At 44.6% G+C, this 22,534-nt stretch overlaps 1 protein-coding gene across 1 annotated transcript in view; it reads left to right on the top strand.

The window, feature by feature from the left end:
* CNKSR1 (connector enhancer of kinase suppressor of Ras 1) overlaps positions 1-22,534 on the top strand; it is a 56,674-nt gene that overhangs the window by 16,564 nt on the left and 17,576 nt on the right. Inside the window, exons 10-17 of the mRNA XM_066572498.1 lie at positions 4,792-4,844; positions 6,166-6,281; positions 7,358-7,461; positions 8,588-8,618; positions 9,455-9,627; positions 14,327-14,406; positions 14,497-14,568; positions 16,784-16,857. Coding sequence (XP_066428595.1) covers positions 4,792-4,844; positions 6,166-6,281; positions 7,358-7,461; positions 8,588-8,618; positions 9,455-9,627; positions 14,327-14,406; positions 14,497-14,568; positions 16,784-16,857 — 703 coding nt within the window. The remainder of the gene's footprint in view (positions 1-4,791; positions 4,845-6,165; positions 6,282-7,357; positions 7,462-8,587; positions 8,619-9,454; positions 9,628-14,326; positions 14,407-14,496; positions 14,569-16,783; positions 16,858-22,534) is intronic.

Consider the following 22,534-nt stretch of genomic DNA (forward strand, 5'->3'; position numbering starts at 1 on the left):
CGATGCGAGGATTAAAAATCGCAGCAGGAGGATTGTTTCAGCGGTTTGCATTTTTCTGTCGCCCATACAGTGCAGTGGCAAAACAGATTCCCGCATCGCAACGCAAAAGCTTGCAATTTTGTTGCGTTGCGATTTTAACATTGCGATTTTCTCACAGCGATTATTGCCAGTGGAAAGGATTCCTAAGGGCTTCTGCACACTTGCGTTTTTCTTGTGCGTTTTTTTCACTCGATTGTCAATTGGATTTTCTAATGTTAAAAACACATTGCAAGTTTGTGCTTTGCAATTTTTGTGCGATGCGTTTTTTTAACATTAGAAAGATCCATTGACAATCGCTTGAAAAAAACACAAGTGTGTGAGCGCCCCTAAGGGCCCCTTTCCACTGGCGAGGTAATCGCACGTTTTCAGTGTGATGCGAGAGTGCGAGCTCTCGCAGGAAAGTCCCACACATGCTGTTCTATGACAGCCTTTCCGCTAGCGATGTTTAAGGGCAAGCTGCGACGCGAGAATTAAAAATCGCAGCAGGAGGATTGTTTCAGCGTTTCGCATTTTTCTGTCTCCCATACAGTGCAATGGCAAAACAGATTCTTGCATCGCAACGCAAAAGCTTGCGATTTTGCAGCGTTGCAATGCGATTTTAACATTGCGATTTTCTCGCACCGATATTGCTATCGTCAGTGGAAAGGAGCCCTAAGTGTATTTACTGAGGGGTTTCAGGAGTATTTTGACCCCACAGTTTCTTTTCAGGAGTTAATGCAATTTTTAAAGGAGAAAAAAATAAAAATTCATAGTTTTGCAAATATGTCATTTTAACCCCAATCTGGTTACTGGACACATAACTAGGCCTATAATGGAGGGGACACCCTTTGGCTTTCAGGGCACAACTGAATAAATTCCATGTCCCACTGCTCACTTTTGCTGAAAAAAAATTGACTTTGTAAAAATATATCCCTCCTCCCCCCATGCTTGCTGCAAACCCAACACTGTTTGGGGGGTATTTGTTGACCTCAGTGGCAGGATGGGGTGTAAAAAGTAGCACTTTGTGGGGCTTCATGAGCTGGCTGAGGTCTGGCGGTCTCAAACAGAAGGCGCGTGAAATGGTTTCACGCGACCGTATGTGGAATCTGCTGTCGGAGACCCCTAGTGGATCCCAGCTCTGAGACTAGTCGTGGCCCTGTATACAGCCACATAATGTACTGCACATAACTACGTACTCATACAGGTGGTCATGCACAGTACACCTCTTTTTGTTTGTATTTCCCAAGCCGTCGCTTAGCGAGGATACGGGTACCCACAGCCTGTACACAGTACAGTTGCGAATGGGCTGCTGGTATATCTGCGACCATGGAGCACAGTGGGCTCTATGTTGCAGATATTCGCTGTAAAATAAACCCTACTACGTTCCGTTTTCTGCGACTAGATTACGTAATCCCAACCCGATAATGTGAACAGAATTGTGTAATCCAATGCATTTGATTGATTGATCTGCATATTACCACTGATCAAACGCATACGGAATCCGCAATTCCTATCCGGTCGTGTGAGACCAGACTAAGGTAGAGTGCTACCTTTTTTCACGTGGCTGAGAACCGCTCAACGAGGCCACCGGTCACTGCTCCTGGCTTTCGGATACTTTTGGTAGTCGGGAGCAAGGAGATTTTAAGTTTCCCGTGCCTTGTGCACAGGTCCGTGGAGAATGATCGTGTCGGGGTTCAAATGTGGAGGTCTCCAGTAAGAAGTTTCATCTCTTCTCACCATTCGTTTTTTTTTGTTTTTTTTTTAACTTTTACATGATCGCCATTATCCATTGGATAACGGTGATCACGTGACCAGAAACTACATACCGCGGCACCCCGCGACATCTCTAGGATCTTGGCTACCTTTGGTAGCCAGGAGCAGGGAGATTTTATATTTACCAGACAATTCTTGACTTTTGCGAATGAGTCCGCCATTTTGCTGATGGGCGCATGTGCCGAAGCTGGGAAAGGTCCAGGGATAAAGATTCCATTGGGAGATAAATCTGGGGACCTTACGTATGTAACTTCATCTGCCCTCAGTTACAATTCATAAGGGAAGATGAAACTTTTTAACTTCCTAAACTTTTTTTTTTTTTTTTACACTTTTTAACTTTACATGATCGCCATTATCCAGTGGATAACTGTGATCACGTGACCTGGAAACGCATACAGCGGCCATGGTAACATCTCCTTGCAATCCGCTATCTTAGACAGCTAGGTGCAGGAAGATTTTAAATTTGCTGGGCTCTCCGGCCTTCTGCACATGCATGTCACATTGATAAAACTAACTTTTTCACTTTTCCATGATCGCTGTTATCCATTGGATAACGGCGATCACAGGACTGGTCATCGCGGTCCCCAGTGATATTTCCTGCCTCCCAGCTACCTTCAGTACCTGCATGCGCAGAAGACCGGCTTCAGGTCCTGTAGGACCAGATTGCTGTGGGACATCGCGGAGGATGGGGGTGAGCATTTTCAGCTGCCCTCTTGGATCCAATCCTGAATGTTTAACCTTTTTTTTACCTTTTTGTTTACTTTCATGTGATCTCTGCTATCCATTGGATAGCTGTGATGGCGTGACTGAGGAGGGCTCCCCACGGCCCCCATGACAGCTCCAGGTTGTTGGCTACCTTCGGCAGCTGACAGCATAGAGCTGTCACGTCCACAGCCCGCCTGGCTTTAATCCCTAGAGTGAGCATGTTTTTACGGCCCTGGGGATTAAAGCAGGACGTAGAAAGTCTATGGGGTAGTCACTAAGGGGTAAAGGAAGTCTGTCAGCTGGAAAATGCTGTCCAAACTGCAGCCATCATGTTATAGAGCTGGAGGAGCTGAGCAGACATACATATTTTTTATTCAGTATAACTTGTATTTTTTTTTTCCATTTTTCTCATTCTGAGTTGACCGATCCAATGGGCGGTCTTATAGGTCATTGACAGCTATCTATATATGACAGGGGTGGCTGTCAATCACTGTTAGGACCGCCCATTGTTTAACTCACAATGAAAAAAGGCTTACATTAATATAATAAAGCTATACTGAATAAAACTTTGTATCAATCTGCTCAGCTCCTCCTGCTTTACAACATGATGCCTGCAGTTTGGACAGCATGGTCAAGCTGACAGGTTTCATTTAAATGGCCCCCAGCACAGCTACCCCAGTACCCGCTGCCCCAATGCCATTGGTGGCAGCAGAGGTCAAGTGCTGTTCATTGGTTGCAGCAATCACATGAACAATCAGTGATCACATACCGATCATATCATTATCACCATTGAAGTCTATAATGGCTGCAGCAGTTACGTGAAGAATGAACGGCATGGGACCCTGCATTATATTCTTGGACCAGGACAGCTGGATTGGGGGTGGGACATTGGAGGTGATTATGAGTTATTTTTTTATTTTACACCCTTCCCTGCCCACAAGATTTTTTTTTCTTTCTTTTAAGGAAAGTCTGTTATCTATTGATGCAGCACTTGTTAACATCTTATAAGATCAGGTGCATAACGCATTAGACATACATTTTGCTTTTGCCCTCATATATATAAAAATATAACGTGGCACCCTCTGACAGTGGCTCAGCTCTATCATATCTTTAAATAATGCAGTCACCATATACTAGTCAGATACCAGTTCTATGCAGTGATAGTGATTACATTGTAGTTACCTGCAGGGATCACAAGTGACCTCTCCCCTGATTGGTGGTTGCTTTCCTTTTTTTCCCCTCTACCTGGGCCCAGATTACTTTGATGATGACTTTAGATTTCAACTTTTCTCTGCACGCTACCCTCTTCTGCTCTTACTTTCAATGCCCCTCTGAGTGCCTCACACAATGGTAGTATCCCACAAAAAGTAATGATTCCCATACAGTTCTCACATGTATAATAGTGCCCTCCTCTGTGCCCTCGATTAATAATAATCCCCCCTTCTTGCCCCAACATAATCTTTTTGGCCTCTATATTGTAATAATATCTCCTTTATGACCCTGAAAGATACTGTAATAGCCCCACACAAAGCAAATGAGTGACCCATCTGCACCCCTACAAATTGTGCCCCTCAAATTTTTACCCCCTTCAGATGAGCCCTTTACCCTACAGTCCACTATCTCTGGCCCCACTTACAATGCTGCAGGACGAGGAGTATGTGAAAGCATGCTGCCATACTGCGTCAGTGGTTCAGTTTACCTGATAGTAATGAAGGACATGTACAGAGCCATCACATTTCAACAGATGGGCAGCTGAAGTAAGGGGCCATTTTGGGGGTGGGCAATTGCTCAGTTTTCACCCTCCCAGTAATGCCAGCTTTGATCACGGGGACACTCTGCGTGTTCAATTGAAACAAGTGCATGGCTCAAATATCAGATCTTTCTTCATCTTCACAAACCGACATGTGAGAAGCATATGATCAGGACAGTATTTCAATATCTGTAAACAAGGAGTTTTCCAGCTCCCCTTAAGCAGGCTGCTATCATGTGTCAAGAGTAGGTGAATCATCATTTTATCAGTGTATCCAGGATTATATTTCTTTCTTTTTTTTTTTTTTTTAAATCTTCATCTTCCTTTCTAATGCTTTTGGAAAAATCTCATTACTGCACAAGTACTTAATCCACTATAACTAAAGTGTAAAAGCTGCTACTGAAAGTGATCACTTGGAAACTTGGTAGTGTCAAGCAGTTTACATCTGTGGTCCCACGCTGTCAGATTCGACTTTGGGGATATTACATTTATTATGATTTGTATTTTCATTTTCTCTTCACCTTTTTTTTTTAAATTTCTTTCAGGACATCTCTCGTCCAAGGAGTGGTTCGGACTCGAGCTCAAAATCCAGAATCAGGTAGGAGAACTATTTCCTTAAATGAGCTGCATATGGACAGATTTAGGCCTCTGACACATTTTGCTATGCGCCCGAGAGGCTCAGGCGTAGCTCGAATTGGACACCAGTGTAAATATACATGTATGTATGATATATAATTTATTAAAAATAAAAATTATATATAATAATCTGGGGGATTATCACCCATCTAGTATTGATGGCTTTCCTTCAGACAGTTGGCAGCACTCAGAAAACCCACACATCCAGGCCACTGGTGAAAATCAAGTCCATTTATTTTAAACATTAGACAGGTATCATTACAGGCTTCATGCTTTTGTTACCATCATAGCATACATGTTATGCACAATAAATTATTATTCCGATCAAGAAGTCCTCTCAGGGGCATCTTTACTTGTCAAGATCTTTGCCCACTAGAGCCACAAGCATATGTCCATTCCAAGAGTTTTCTCAGGGCAGCAGGTCTCTATTTGCCCCTCTCTGGGATCTGACATGCCCTCATCCCAGAGAGGGAAGTCTCCTCCAGTATTGAGGAGAATTTAGGAGCTCTGAGTGTGGCAGGAATCTTAAGCATTTCTTCCCTGCCACACTCTCACTGGTGTTCTCTCATCAGTTTAGCAGAATTACTGCTTTGGAGCCCTCTGATGGTCATTCTGCTAACTGCACTGTCACAAGATATTAAACATACACATATAGTGCGTGTAATAAATATAACATAGAATAACCTACTGTGATAGGTTTATAGCTTCCCACCAGGCCAGCAGAGAAAGACACTTTACAGGAAGTAACCAGTTTCGTTATTCTAGTCTGAGACACCCACAAACACCTGGTGTCGTGCCCTCCCTTCTATGTGGACTGCAGTCTCCGTTCTGAAACATGTAATTTCTTTGTGATGTAACCACTTGGGTAGAGAGAAATGTATAAGGTCTGTGTATCTTCTATGAGATATAACTATTTACTGTCCGATTTCTGCCTTGAACCAACCAATTGTGTGCCCTGTCTCGTTGTGCCTCATCTTGAAATAAATGCTGTTTGCTTAATAGGACTTGTTCGGTGTGTCTTGATCAATTATTTCCAACATGGAGCATTGTCAATACTTTTTGAGCTAACCTGTTATGGGCACAACAGTATGTGACCTAACTTAGTTGAAAATATTTCAGAATTGTGCTGTACCAGAGCCAGAAAATCCAAACAATGTACTTTTATTTTAACTCTTTCCTGTATTTCTAGCCATGGAAATTCCCTTTTTTAGATCATATTTGTGATTTTCCTTTTACCTTTTTTCTGTTTTTTTCAATTTTATTTTTTTAAATTTTTTTTGTAGCTTTTTAGCTGTCCCCTTATCTCCGAAAGTACTGAGGTCCTCAGTATCTGAGAGCAGCCTCATAAATCCAGCAAATGCTACGGTCCCTCATAACATCGAATTCCAAGGGCAAGAAGGTGAGAAGTAATTTTTAGAATGCCTATAATTTGTCTCCTAGTGCAATGCATTACTTATTAACGGTACATTGCGTAAGCAGTGTTTAAATGAGCGACTGCAATACAAAAGTATGCCAGAGAAGGAATGTCTGATCTCACGTCTTGTGAGGAGTGATGTTGTGATATGCTCTGCAAAGTAAACGTCTATACTCTTGCTATATTGACTGAAAATTTGTTGTTTACCTTCATATGCTGCATAAACAATGGACGATGAGCTCATCGTTCAGTTTAAATAATGGCCGTTCAGTAGTGAACGGCCGCTGTGTTATGTCAATAAAGAGGAGCAGGGGAGCGAGAGGAGAGAAATCTCCTGCAGCCCCCCCATGAGCGAGCCAGCACTACTAGCTCCCGTATGATGACAGCACGGGAGCGCGGACACACAGGTACGAGTGTCGGACATCGTTTGGCCACATTTGTCCTGTGTAAATAGACCCTTACAGTGAAAGATAACACCTATGTATAGCTAGCACATGATCGTGCATTCATAATAGGTGACTATCACAACTCGCCTCTTTTCCCTCCCTGCACGATGACCCCTTCAGCAGTTTTCTGATTCTTATAGGTTAGGGCTTGTTTTACTTGTTTTATCTGCATTAGTTGCCATTTTTATTACTTTTGGTTGACATTTCTTGGGGCCTCAGAACCAATTGCAAGTTTTCCATACAGTTATACAGTATTTTTAACATACAATGGTCATCCCAGAACAAGTTAATATCTTCTATTGAGCAACCACTGCATAGCAGGGCATATACAGAATTCTATAGTATGACTGTGCATATTGCAGTGCATCTACCACTATAGTAAACACTTAGCAATTCGCAGAGTGACAGAGGGAGCCCCCTCCCTCTGTCTAACCAACAAGGTGTTGTGGTCTCTATTGATCACTATGATACGCCATCACTTTATCATTTGAACTCTAGGAATCCCACAGGTCCTGAGACTAAAGGGGGCAATATGACATCACTTTATGCGCTATGATAAATTATATATAAAAGTGGGGGATGATCATTGAAACCAACTTTTTTTTTTTCTTCAAGATTCATTCAAGAAGTTAGAGATAACCGCAAGCTTTAAAAGTCACCAAGTTGATGAGAAGCTGCAAAAATCACTTATCAGTGGACGGCCAAGCAATGATAAAAGGGTATCAAGCTGTGCTAAATTATTGTATGGTGTATTAACTAGCATCATATATTTGTGTACTATGTATTGCCTAACTAGGTTTGGATATAACTGGCTGTTTTATTGTGAACAATTTTCCTACTAAAGGCCCTTTTCCAGGGGCCGGCAGTCGTTTCAGAGACTGCACAAGCGCTGCATTTGTACAGATAATAAACTTTGGACTGTATCTTGTTTAAAAAAAAAAAAAGCTCGTGCCCCCTTGTTGGCTACTGCACACTATGAAACATTCGGTTTTATTGGATGATCATGTTACACACAACAGAGTTAAAGGGAGACTCTGAGAAGGAGGGGCATGACAGAGCCTACCTGTACACATACACAGGTCTTGTAGGGGGGAGCTATTTTGCCTATTAAATAGCTTATATTTTACAAAGCCCTTACTCAGGCATATTTCGTGTTAAGCGTGTAATATGGATTGCTGAAACTACATTGATTTTGTATTTGGGTATTCAAATCTGTGTTTTAAGCGCGCGTGAAATAAAACACAGCATGTCCTATTTTACAGACCAAAATAGCCCATTAAAGTCAATGGCATTGTGTAAATATGCAGTCTATACACATGATACATGCATATTTGTTGTATATTTATGCATGAAATTAGTGAAGCTTTCTTGTGTTTTAGGTTTTTTTTTGCCTGTGTGAAAAACGCAATAAATACAGGGAATAGGCAAGGGAATACACACCGTTTTGGGCCGTGAAATGTGTATTTCACGGATCAGAACTGAATACACCTGTGTGAGTGAGCCCTACATGTTATATAGACATGCTACCTGTTTCATGTCTTATGAAGGAGCAGATGATTGATAATACTATTTAGCTCACCCAGGATATTATTTAGAAATGTGAGCATGGGATCATAACAGCTTGTGCCCACCACTTCTAGAATTGGCTGTGTGATATTGATCCCACAGAGGGGGAAAAATGGTTTAAGAAAAAAAATAAAAACCCATTACATTTGTGGTGGTCAGTACACTTGAGTGCTGCTTTTGGAAATCCATCTGAGATACGCATGCTTTTAATTTTCTTTCGCAATTGACTATTGAATTATATGCTTCTCTTATATCCGTATGCCTTTATATTCATTGTAGGCTCTAGGAGGAGTTCCACAAAGGCAGAAAGGTAATTATGTTTTGAGTGGCAGTTTATAATATATTTGAAATTCTTAAGTTAAAGCGGTCATGGTACTGTATATATTAGCATTTTGAGTAAAAAAAGTGGGATTTATAATCTTGTAGTGTTGCTAAATTTTCAACATTCACTCAAATTTTTGGATAGGACACTCAAAATGATCACATATCACCATCTCTGAAGCGGCTTAGTTGTAGTAAGCTTGCCTTGCAAAATACTATTTATTTTTTCCCCAGGACTTCAATATTCATAGCATATACTCAGGGTAGGTCATCAATATCAGATTGGTGAGGGTCCACCAATCGGAACCCCAACCGATCAGCTGATTGAAGGGCACCTCTGCCTCCTTGCATGCCTTTGATGTCACATGTCCAATAAGGCAGTTCAGGCTTATTCAAGTATACCAGGCACAGCTGGTATGGAATGTATGGGGATGTGCTTGGAATGCAGTAAAACTGCGGCACTTGCCAGAGTGCCACTTCCACTTCAAGCAGCTGACTGGCTAGGTTCCAGAGTGTCGGACCCCACTGGTCATAGAGAGAGTAAAGGGCAGCAAACTTCAGGTGCTAAAATAGAACTTACATCCCCATGGATGTATCTTTTATTCCTTCAAAGTCATTAAAATAGCGATGTTTCGACTGTCTAACAGCAGTCTTTGTCAAGCTCGTGGAACTACATTTCTCGGGCCCCACTGGTCAGATATTGCTGGCCTATCTGGAAGATTGGTCATAAATATTGGGGTCCTGGACCGCACCTTTACCTTGTAAGTTTTTCTTTTTATTTTTTATGATTTTATTTTAATTAAAATTGTGTTTCTTGAAACTTAGGTGAGGTAACCAAGCTAAGTCGTAGACGGGTGTCCTGCAAGGACTTGGGTAGCCCTGATTGTGATGGATGGCTGTGGAAGAGAAAAGAAAACGTTAGCTTCATATCCCAAAAGTGGAAGCGTTGCTGGTGTGTACTTAAGAAAGATCGGTTGTACTGGTACAGCTCACCTCAGGTATACATGTTGTAACTTTTCTGAATACATTGTAAGGATGGAATTCTGTTAAGGCTCATTTACACAGGACGAGTGTCGGGCAAATGATATCTGACACTCGCCCCTGTGTCTCCGCGCTCCTGTGCTCCTGCACAGGAGCTAGCAGAGCTGGCTGTGTTATGTGAATGGAGGGGGGCGGGGGAGCGAGAGGAGAGAAATCTCCTGCACTGCCCCGCCCCCCTGCTGGTTGCTCCATGACCCAGCCAGCTGTGCTAGCTCCAGTGTAGGAGCACAGGAGCGCAGAGACACAGGGGCGAGTGTCAGATATCGTTTGCCCTACACCCATCTTGTGTAAATGCGCCTTTACTAGTCAGTGAAAGGTGTTGCCCATTCTGAGAACAGTGTTTCTTGATTAGGAGCCTTGACCCACACCCTTTGTGTAGTTCACTAATTACATACAATAGCAGCTGGTCACCTAGTATCAAATTACTGTTTGCAATGATTTGTGTAAAATGCAAAGGAAGAAGAAACATGGAACTCGCTTGACATTATATGCTGTGCTAAAACCACAAAACTTGACCACCCAGAACTACCTGCTTTAGGGCTGATGCCCTCGAACGGATTTGTACCGCGGTTCCCACGGCGTAAATCCGCTGTGGAATAACGCCGCTATTAGGTTCTAATAGCTTAATACCAACATGTGTTATTTTACCGTGGATTTACGCAAGCTGTAAAAAAACACGGCATGTTCTATTTCCCGTGGATTTTTTCTGCAGGAGGTCTCAATCAATATAGCCTTGATGGAGACCGCGTAAAAACGCATGATATTCCGCGATCATTTGCGGCTCGTTTACAATCCCGGCACTCCCGCGGATGAAAACCGTGGGCATATTCTGCTCCATTCGTGGGCATGAGCCCTTAGGGTGGTTTTAAATATAGCATCTTTTAGAAAAAATCGGTGCTTTTTTTTTTTTTTTTTGTGTGTGTGGTTTTTTTTTTCACATGGTTTTAAGTAAGAAAAAAAGATGTTAGCTGTGATGCAAAAAGGAAAAGTAAAAGTATATTTTTGTGCAGTTTCTCCTTATTTTAAGGGGGATTATAGAGTGTTTATTTTCAAAACACAGCCTACTATAGGTTGTTGTGTTTTTGGTTTGTTTTTTATTCTTTTCAGATTTTTTTCCATAGACTTCTATGTAGTAAATAAAAAAAAAAAAGAAAAATGCAGGTTAAAAAAAAATTACTAAGGGTGGGTTCACACGAGCGTGTGTTTGTGGGTACATACGTGCGCACCTAGGTACAAGCATAAACACCCGTGAACACAGCTGCGTGCTTGTTGTCAATGGAGCCGCTGCTGCTGCTGGCGGCTCTATTGAAAAGAATGCTCTGCCGGCACCCCTGCATTCTTTTTCAGGGAAGGGCTTTACATATAAGCCCTTCCCTGAAAAAGAAACATTTTAGTGCAAAAAAACCCAAAACTTACCTCTCCGCCGCTGCCGTGACCCCCGCATGCGGCAGATGTTTCCTTCACCTCCGCTAGTTAAAAGAATTCCCTGCTGCTACATCTGTGGCAGATGCAGCAAAGGAATTCTTCAATTCTCAACTGCAGCGGTCACACATGACAGCTGCGTAGAGAATCCTGCTGCCAGCATCCCTTTGAATGGCTTTTCAGGGAACGCCTTCATAAGCCGCGACTTCTGGCGCTGTCCTCGTCTCTGTAGTACTGAGCTAATGGCAGCTGGGGATTTGAAATCCCCGCCTGCTGGTAGCTCTGATTGTGATTGGCTGAGCAGGTGAAGGAAACATCTGCCGCATGCGGGACGTCACTGTATGCACGCACAAAAACATGCTCGTGTGAACCCACCCTAAAACCGCATGAAATGTGTGGCATTGTGTGTGATGGAAGCTTTTAAGGGATAAATATGCACAAAAATATATACACTAGCTGATATACCCGGCCTTGCCTGAGTTAATTTGATACAGGTGTTTACGTGTTTGCATGGAAAATTTTATGAAACTAGATTACTTTAGAGTAACCGAGGAATGAAATGTGTATACACATAAAGAAGCGTTAGATTCTCCTCAGGCTGCATGTACTGATGTCCCTCTGCAGAATGTGCCTGGTCTCCCACTCTCCTCATTTAGGACCTAAAGAATGCATGCACCTTCTTAAAGAAAATTTTAAGCTGGGACAAGTGAGTGGACGGGGTTTTCTTATAATGACAAAACCCTTTAAGAATTAAAACAACTCATGAATTTCTCTGTACGTGATCATAGGGGCAGCCAGCTTTCTTAAAGGCCCTTTTACATGCAATGATTAGCGCTCAAAATTAGTTCAAACGACCGAAAGTGAGCGGTAGTCATTACTTGTAAATGCGGGCAGTGGTACACTATTCGTTCACTTATTTGCCACTGGTTTTTAGCCTGCATAAAATTCCATCAAGAAGTTCAAAATTTGTTCCATTTGAATGCAAATAGTTCAGTCTTTCGAGCGACTGGCCGACTTGAGGGGACTAAACAATGTACTCGCTGTGTTTTCTCACTCGTGTTATTGGGGGACACAGCAAAGATCTTGGGATATAGCTACTGCCACTAGGAGGCAACCCTAAGCAAAAAAGTGTTAGCTCCCCCCCCACTGACTATATTCCCTCCTGCTGACACCAGGCTAATTAGTTTTCAGCTTGGTGTCATAGGAGGACGCTCTCGCCCGTAAGGGATAAATGTTTTACTTGGATGGGCCGGGGCTTGCGGGGAGGCAGGCTCATCCCATTAATCCAACCGAGGAGGGCAAACGGTTCAGGAGTTGTTCCGGCTGTTGTCTGCCCGGCCTCCTCCTCCCTTCCTCCCCTCCTTCCCTCTGCTGTCAAACGCTCCCTGGCACATTCGTCCGAGAGGATCTTTTCTCTCTAGGACCCCTCTACTGCCCGAGTTTGTCAACGCTACTTTTAATGGCATAGCGGTCGAGGCCACGGTTTTAATGACACAAGGTTTTGCGGACCCGATCATCCGAACGATGATTAAGACTAGAAAGCCATCCTCATCGAGAGTGTATCATTGCGTTTGGAGAGGGTTCGTCCTTTGGTGTGAATGGAGGGGGTTCCGCCCTATGTGTGTTTCTTTGGCCCGCCCCTGTCTTTTCTTCAGTTTTGCTCCCCGGTGCCACCTTGGGATTTGAATCTGGTCTTGGACGTTAGCAGAAGTACCATGGCGGTTATTGTCCTGAAAGGTAGCCGTCCTGGTGGCTATTACTTCTCAGAGATTGCGGCACTGTTGCCGAAGCCACCCTTTTCAGTGTTTCACCAGAATAAGGCTGTATTGCGTCCAGTTCCTTCCTTTCTCTCGAAGGTGGTGTCGGCTTTCCATATCAATGAGGACATTGTGCTGCTGTCGTTTTGTCAACCGGCAGTCCACCCAAGGGGATGGGCTCTGCACACTTTAGACCTAGTGCGAGCACTGAAGATTTATTTGGAACAGACTTCGTCATTACGAAGATCTGATTCTTTATTCTTGATACCGGAAGGTCCGAGACGTGGTCTTGCGGCCTCCAAAGTTACCAACTCACGCTGGATTCGCTCGGCTGTGGTTGAGGCCTAGCAGGTTAAGGGTAAGAAACCACCATTTCGGTTGACGGCACACTCTGCAAGGGTGGTGGGGGCGTCATGGGCGGTCTGCTATGGTGCCTCCGCTTCGCAAGTGTGTAAAGCGGCTACTTGGTCGTTCCTACACATTTTCTCTAAGTTCTACCAAATTCACACATTTGCATCAGCTGACGCTTCACTAGGTCAGAAGGTTTTACAGACTGCTGTAAACTGCCTGCATGTGTTTATGGTTTTCCTTTTTCCTCCCTCGGGGACTGCTTTGGAACGTCCCATGGTCTTTGCTGTGTCCTCCAAATACACGAGCGAGAAAAGAGGATTTTTTTACTCACCGTAAAATCTTTCTCGTCTCATCATTGGGGGACACAGCACTCGCCCCTTTTTATATGATTTTTTATTTATTTTTGTCCTGACCAGGACCCTGGTTCTGCGAGTTGCACATGGTGCTGTGTTTTCGTTACAGTTATAACCTTTGTGTCACTCCTGGCATACAAACTGATTAGCCTGGTGTCGGCATGAGAGGGATATAGCCAGTGTGCGGTGCTAACACTTTTTTGCTTAGTCTCGTCTCCTAGTGGCAGTAGCTATATCCGACAGTCTTCGCTGTGTTACCCAATGACGTGACGAGAAAGAGATTTTAGGGTGAATAAAAAATCCTCTTTTCCTTGCATACATAATGAGCACATTGTTTACTCATATCCAGAGAAGACAATGGAATCCTGCCAGCCAGATAATCCTAGCATAAACACTCGGGTACCTGAGCAAACAACTCGTACTGAGTTTACTTTAGCTAATGAAGCAATGGAGCTGATTAAAGGTCATTATCTGTACGTGTAATTTTATGCAAAAATGTTGTCACTTCAGTCTTGTGGCAGCGCTCCATTCATCTCAATGCTGCAGACAGCTAGCCGAAAGCTATGCTCGACTGGTTTCGTTGAAACGAATGGAGCGGCAGGGCACGTGTGCGACCAGTGGACTCTTCGCTTCAGCACTAGGAAATAAGCTATCCTGGAATAAGGGATTCTGCAGTAAGACATACTGTGGACACAATTTCCCCTCAGGATCAGTGGGGGTCCCAGCGGATGGACCCAATAGTTTTTCATACATCCTTTTTCCTTATGTTGTAGGATGAGAAGGCTTTGGGACTTCTAAATGTTTCTTCGTATAGTTTGGAAAGTCCTTGGGAGATGAAACCCAAAAAAAAGTAGTAAGTAGTCAAACTATTTAATTAATGTACGCATGATTGATTAAATAACAGTGTGTAATCTAGAAGGTTTTATATTTTTGTTTCCTGCAGTGAATTTCAACTCACCCATCCAACATACAAGCCATTTGTGTTTGCTGCAGACAATCTGACTGACATGGAAAAGTAAGTTTCTCAACCATTTTCTTCCAAACTCCAACCTTTAGGCCCCCTTCACACAAGCGTATGTGTATTTCCATGTGCATAGCGTTTTTGAGGAACGAACAATGCTATTTTGCATGAGCATCAGCAAGTCATGTTCATTTGTGCGGAATTATGCAGCGTATCGTACATCTCCTAGCGTATTAAGCACGCAGTTACGAACTCCCAATTTGATTTCTATGGGAATCTTTTTGTGTACAGATGCGCAGGAAAATGGAGCACGCTGTGTTTTTTTAGGGGGGAAGGTGGGTTGGCAGGACCAAAATTTGTAGAAAGTAATTACGGGTAAACGAACCCGTTGAAATCAATCAATTCTATTCTCTACATATTGCACAAGTGAATATGTCTGTGTGAATAATTTTTCAGCCGACTTCTAAGGGTCCTTTTTACACGGGGCGCTTATCGCCTAACAGTTGTCCCAGCGATAATCACTCAGTGAATAGAGATTGCTTTCACTCACCCATTTTCATTCACAGTAAAGAGGCAGTCGTTCATAGATATACACATCTTTACACCTTTTTAAAAGAAATAAACCTTATTTTTAAACATTTTTTTACATAGCCACATTCTGAAGTTTATGCTTTATTTATGGTATGAGCCGTAGTTCCTATTGGTGCCTTTTCTGAGTACATAAGACTTCTTGATCAGTAGCAGACAATGGCTAATAGGCAATCTGTCAGTGAAGAAAATTACTTAGTGATGTCTCTGGAATTCATTGCACTACATTAGTGCAGTGTAAACAATCACTTCTTCAGGTGCCCTTACAGAATGATCCTGAAATTGCCTTTTTCAAATAAGCAGAATTGCCATGTTTATCCTACACAGTTCACAAACAAGAGAAAAAAAATGCCAGAATTGCTGTTTTTGATTATACTGCCTCCCCAAAAAATGCAATAAAAAGCTATCATAAAATTGTATGTATTCCAAAACGACCAATGATGATGTCCGCTCAATTACGGAAATATCAAATTTATATTGTCTGCAGCAGTCACAAGTCCTGGTCAACAGCAACCAGGAAGTACACAGTGGCTGCAAAGTAATTGTAGATAGTGGGAAACCGCCTTTAAGGTTATTTACTGTTGATTTTTAAATTCCTTAAAGGCATTACTTTAGGATAGGTCATCAATATCTGATTGATAAGTCACTCGTGCCTACCCTTGCCGATCAGCTGCGTGAAGGGGCTTCTGACGTTGCATTCATTGATCATATAGCCTTTCTGCAACTTAGTCCCATTTAAGTGAGTGGGATTGAGCTAGAATATCTGGCACCACATAATGCTTTTTGCCTGGTATACGATAAATAGGCACCCAAGCTCTGCAGTCATTTCAAACAGCTGATGGTGTCAGGAATTGGGCCCTCTCCAATCTGTAACAGATGACCTATCCTAAGAATAAGGTTTTAAATCTAAAAGTCCCTGCAAACCCCTTTTAAGGTATGTTCACACAGGAGTGAAATGCTGCAGAATTTCCACAGCAAATTCCGTAGCATTTCTGCATCCAAAACAGTCAAAATCTGGTGAGCACAGCCCTGCTGGTCCAGTGATGGCACTTCTACATCACTTGACAAGCGCCGCTCACTAGAGGCCGCCTAATACTGGGTGTAATGCTGTGGTGATAGCGTGAAGAACTGAGAGGTCAGGGGGGCGCTGTAGCTTCCAAAATCAGCTGTGGATACTCAGCTGTTTTTTTTAGTCAAAATCTGTATCGATTTTGCAGATTTTGACTTTCATTTGTGGAAATGCAGCAGATTTTACTGCGGAAATTCTGCAGCATTTCTGCGATGTGTGAACTTACCCTAAATCACATTAAATCTTCTTTCTTTGCAGTTACGTCTTAGGCCCCTCTCACACAAGCACTTTTTACCGCGATTAATGCAGCTTTTAAAAACGCAGCATTAATCGCGGTATAACGTGCCCATTGAAATTAATGGGGCCTCACAGACATGCGTTTGATCACGGCACTTTCCAGTGCCACAATTTTCAAGCGCTGCCTGCTCTATCTTTGGCCGTTTAGCGCACCTCATCACCAACCACAATGATGGGGTGCGCTGAAACACGCTGTCGGCTGCAGGGAGCTGCGGCCAAAAGTAAATTTGTGGCAAAGTCCCAAAGCGCTTTGCCGTGTTCATGTGCCATAGGACCCTTACTCATTTACCTTTTTGACTTTGTCTCATTCTGCAGGTGGGTAACGGTTTTCTTAAAAACACTACAGAGATATAAAACTCCACCAAATTCCAGCTATTCACAAGAGGAAGGTATTTATGTCCATATTAATTATAGAAGGCCTACAATGGAAGCTATTTTTGATCATTGCACTCTTCCACTACTAATTGTCAAACTTGCCTAGACGTTTTTTCCCCCCTCTTTGGTCACTACCCTACAATCCCTTTTGTTTCATGTCAGACACCATTGTGATTTTTAGTTTTTCATTCCGGTTTCTCCTTTTCTGTGCTATGTGGCCAGTTCCACACACAGGTTGAACTAGTACCCCATCTGCTGACTCTGCTCTTCTCACGTTATTCTACTGAATTAACAAACAGAGGTGTATAGAAAGGGTGGCTGCTCAGTGATATGCTTCTGTATAAGGCTGGCTGTCCACGGGCAGATAAATCGCATGCGGAGCTCGCATGACACGCTTTCCATAGGATAACTATGGAAAGTGCAGCCTACTGCACACGAGCGGAAAATGATAATGATTTTCCGCTCGCGTGATTAAAATCGCGGCATACCGCGATTCTCCGTGGTGAGCTTATCATTAATAAAGGCTCATCGCGAAGACCTTTTAATGGCCCCCCTCCTCCCGCACGGTGGAGTATCGCTTGCGACACTGTAGCAAAAAATATTTAAAGTTGAAAAATGTGTAAATTGAGGCAATAACTATGGAAAACTAGTAAATGGTCTCTGAACTCGCCAAAATAAGAAATCAAACAACAACAAAAAAGCAGATAACGAATGCAGATAAATAAAATGGAGCTGCCCTCGTCTGGTTCCGCAGGGGACATTTAGTGCTGTAATTTGCTATTAGACTGCTAATCACTACATACAGTACAGTAATACAAGTGTTTTACTAGTGAACTGCTCAAGCTTATTGGCTGGATTGCCCAGCCAGTCACACATCGCAGATCAAGACTGTCTAGCATTCTATGTTGAATGTGGTTTCATGTTATAATGGCGCAGGAAATACCATTGCATGTTGAAAATATTGTTTCTCGTCTGTATTATTGGGGGACACGGCAAGACCTTGCCACTAGGAGGCGACACTAAGCATAAAAGTGTTAACTCCCCCCCCACTAGCTATAGCCATCCTGCAGACCTAAGCTAGCTCAGTTTTTAGCTTAGTGTCTGTAGGAGGCAGACGTCTTCAATCAAGGTCCTTCGGGACTGCAAGAATGTGGGCACACGGCAGGCAGGACTCTCCCTGTTCTCCACGAGGAGGGTGGACTGCAAGTGTCTGACCTCCTCCTAGAAGAAAAGGAGGCACATCAACTCTGCTCGATCCTGACCCACCAGCCATAGGGTCCCCAACCCAGAGCACTCCCATCCTCTCTAAAGGACGGTGAGCATCTCCCAGCTTCAGGAATGGCAGAATAGGTAAGTTAATAAGTGAGTATTCTCCACTTGCTGCCCTGCCCCCGTAACAGGAGCCTGCTCCTTTGTCACTGGCTTGCCATTGTGTTTTTTTGCGCCATGCGGCGTGGGTATTTTGCCGCTATGCAGCCTGTATAAATTTTTTGTTTTGTTTTTACCTGCTCTGCTGCCATAGGTGGCTTCTTATTTGCTTTGTATTGCTGCCATTGCGGTGGTCGTTCGTATTTGCTGCCTTTGCGGCAGGCCGCTTGTATTGGCCGCTGCAGCAGCCGCCAGTTTGGGGAGGCCGCCATGGCATGGCCACTAGCTGACGTTTTTTCTTACCGCTGCGCGACTGCTGTTTAGCCATTACTGTGGGCGCCGGTTTTTCGAGCCTTCCAGTCCCTGTTCACGCTGCACTGCCTTGGCTTCTTAATGGGCCTCCCAATGGGGACCTCTGCGGGCCTACGTGGCTGTAAATCTAGGAGGGGGAGGGGGGGGGTGTTTTAAATAAAAACTCAACAAAATAAAAATATCTAGGCATCGGTTTTGGGCCTACTATAGGCTGAGCAGGTGTGGCTGGGCGGTAGCCGGTGCACGGGGGAGGAGGTGTCTTCGCAGCCATGTTGTTTCTGCCGCTGTGCGGCCTGGATTGCCGCATGGTGGCAGGTTTATTTTGCCCGTCGACTGCCATGCTTATATTACTGGCATGTTTCAATGACCGCGGGCCTACATGTTTCCTCCGCCACCCCACAGGGTTTTTTTGTATTGCCACGGTCTGGCGTGTTTTTTTTATGCTGCTGACACTGGGCAAGTTTAATTTGCCTTTACTGTGCGCCCTGTTTATTTAGCGACATGTATGTGTAGCCACCGCACGCTCCGGGATATCTGCCACTGCGCGCCAGATGCATTTTGCCACCCATGAATATGTTTGCCATGCGGCTTTGGCTGCGTGGTTTTTCTGTACAATGCCGCTGTGCGTTCTATGTTGGCGCCCTGCAGTTTGCCACCATGCAGCGTTTTTCGCTGTCAATGGCGGTGACTGGGAGGCAGTCTTTGTGTGATGATGCAGCCTGTGTGTTATGGGATGGGCACTGCTCTGGGGTAGGTAGTGCTGGTTAAGCCCCAGCTTTGGGTCTCAACTATGGCTGGCTGCACAGCTCGTTCACACCCCCCCACCCCAAACGCTGTGGCTAGGCACCATAGTCTCGTCTCCTCCTTGCCCAATCGACCTCAGCGGGATTCTGGGCTTGCTGAGACCTGTGGTACTTTCCATACTGGAAAAAGTATTCTCTCAGGAATTCTCTGGACTTATCACTCCTCATATATGCTCCACGCCGGGTAGAGCCTTGCCTAGCAGATAGCTCTGCTGTTGCCCCTCCTGCAGTTCCCTGCAGGCAGCCCAGCACAGTGTCCGAGTCAGAGGACATGGACAGAGGCCGACCAGAGCCACGTACTATGTGTGCTCTCACTACAGTATGAGATTTACATCCAGCCAGAGAATATCTCATCTTACGGACAATAGTGTTCGAACTAATTGTCAGCGTTACTGGGCTTGCTCAGACCTGTGGCACCTTCCATATTGAAAGAATACTTGCACAGGGATACTCTGTACTCATCACTCCTCATGTCTGCTCCGCACTGGGTTGAGCCTTGCCTAGTGGCTAGCTCCCCTGTTGTTGCCCCTCCTGCAGTCCCCTGAAACCAGCTTCAGCGCAGTGTCAGAGTCCAGGATGACACGCAGACAGGGGCCGGCCAGAGCTACATACTATGTGCACCTCTTGCTACAGTACAAGATTTACACCCAGACAGAGAATATCTCGTCACATGAAGAACATTGTACAGCCTGTTGGTCAGCAGTACTCCAGGCTTGCTGACGCCTGTGGCACCTTCCATACTGGGAAAGAGTACTCACACGGGTTCTCTGGACTCCTCACTCCTCATGTCTGCTCAAGACTGGATTGAGCTTTGCATTGTGGCTAGCTCCCCTGTTGCCCCTCCTGCATTTCCCTGCAAGCAGCCTTACTGCAGTGTCCAGGATGGCATGCGGACAACTGATGGCCAGAGGTTTTAAACTCTTAGCATTACTCTGGCGTTGCTGAGACCTGTGGTACCTTCCATTTGGACAGCGTACTATGCACAGGCATTCTCCGGAATCACCGCTCCCCATGTCCGCTCCGGACCGGATTGAGCCTTGCCTGGCGGTAGCTCCCCTGTTGCCCCTCCTGCAATTACCTGCAGGTAGCCTTCACGCAGTGTCCAAGTCCAGGATGACCCGCGCACAGGGGCGACCAGAGCCACATACTATGTGCGCTCTCGCTACTGTACGAGACTTGCATTCAGCTAGGGATTATCTTGCCTTATGGGCCAGTATTGTTCAAACTGATTGTCAGCATCACTCCATGCTTACTGAGGCCTGTGGTGCTTTCCATATGGAAAGAGTAGTGTACACAGGAATCTGTTAGACACCTCGCTCCTCATCTCACTCTGGAGCTGGTGAGCCTTACCTGACAACTTGCTCTCCTATGGTGGCCCACCTGCAGTTCCTTGCGTGATTTGCATCCGGCAGAGAATATCTCATCTTACGCACGGTCTGTTTCTGTTTACGTATAGGATGAGTCCGGGGTACCAACTCTGACAGGCAGTTTGGGGGCTGTGGATCTGTCTGCTGGTACCTCACCGGTCAGCTCTATGGCATGCCGAACCACTATGGGTCTGATCCCTCTCAAGGTGGCCTTGGTACCACAAGGTGTCTAGTGTTTCTAGAAGAATGGACTGCTAGTTAAGTCAGCCGTGCGGATGTGGGTAGATCCGATCGTCTGTGAGGGATGCATGATATCTGTTGAGACAGAATCCTCTGCTGACTCTAATTTGGCAGCGTATCGGAACACAAGTCCTCCACTATTGTGGATGGCCGGACGGTTGCTGTAAGGAGTACTCTGTAAGTCTCCAGCTATGCTTCTTGAGCATTCTCTACGAATCCTTCCTACGCGGGTGCACTACGTCTGGGTCAGACCCAACTTTGGAGCCTGTACAACATCTACTTCACTAATCCGAACAGTTGGGATGTCTTGCATTCTCTCGTATCTGTTAGCGACAGACAACTCGTTCTGTAGCTGACGCACCACCCTTCAGGATAATGAAGTTGCGGCAGCAGAGCATTTGCTGGGAGTCCTCAGCAACTACACCAAGACAAGTTCATTTCTTTTCCTTCGTAGGACAGATTGTATAGGGAAGTTCACAGCGCAACTTTTCTTTCAAAATGTGTTTATTGATTATTTTTTTTAGACAAAATATAAACCGTACAGATAGTCGAATAAACAATGGATGAAACTCGCCAATCGGAGTAGCAGACCAATGATCTGTCTCACTTCAAGTCTTATGGCATATCGCAATAGTGTACCAATCTGTGGAAAGGTTATGGTAGATATTAGGTATATAGTATTGGCACTTCTCATCCTAGGGTGAGAACCTTAAACATTAGACCTGCTACATTCTAGGGAACTAGATATAGTGGTATAGTTTCAAGTAGCGAGGTAAGCTATCTTAATCAATTGCGAGCGATGCGACCCGCGGGCCGACAGCACAACTTTTCATATAAGTCGGACTCTTCGCTTGGCCGGCTCAGACATACATGGACTCTGCCCCTAAGGTTATCCTCCCTGGATGCAAATGCCATTTTTCAAGACTCAGCAGAAGAAGCGTTTAAATGAGATGGATCCAGAAGCACGCTGCAATCATCCTGCGCTGTCACCTCCTGCATTATTGCTTGCAGGAGACTGTGAAGCAGTATATACTTATACTGTTTTCAATTCTTTAGCGCTCTTCCTTCTCGACTCCAGGAGCCAGCGAGAGTTCCGTACTGCTGTAGTCTTGCCGTAATGAAAAACTTTCTTGTGCCTCATGTGAATCAGGCGGTTGCAATGAGATCTTTGTATGGGGCTAACCCTAGTAGACTACTCAATGAGTCACCATTTTCAAGGCTGGACTTCTTAGGAAACCCATAGGCTTCAAGGTGGATGCTATGGGCATTGTCACCGGCTCACAGGGCTGACAGGGAATCAGCTGGATATGACTTCTTCAAGGCAGTCAAACTGGGGAACAGACGACCTCTCCACATAAGGTTCCTAGTAATGGTCAGCAGAGGGTTCCATCCGGACAAGGTTGTGGAACACAACGAGTCTTCTCTTCTTTGGCGTCTGCAATCGATTTGATTCCTTCTTCACGGCGGGACGGTAAAGGCGGTGTTTACAGGCTAGATTTCTGGGAAGCTGCCGTCCCACTTGGGCGACTGCTAGAAGGCCCCCAGCTCTGAAGTTTTTCAGCACTGATGATACCACACCTTTTTTTCAAGGTACTTTTTCA

This window comes from Eleutherodactylus coqui, chromosome 1 (genome assembly GCF_035609145.1).
Source record: "Eleutherodactylus coqui strain aEleCoq1 chromosome 1, aEleCoq1.hap1, whole genome shotgun sequence".
In the NCBI taxonomy this organism is placed as follows: Eukaryota; Metazoa; Chordata; class Amphibia; order Anura; family Eleutherodactylidae; genus Eleutherodactylus; species Eleutherodactylus coqui.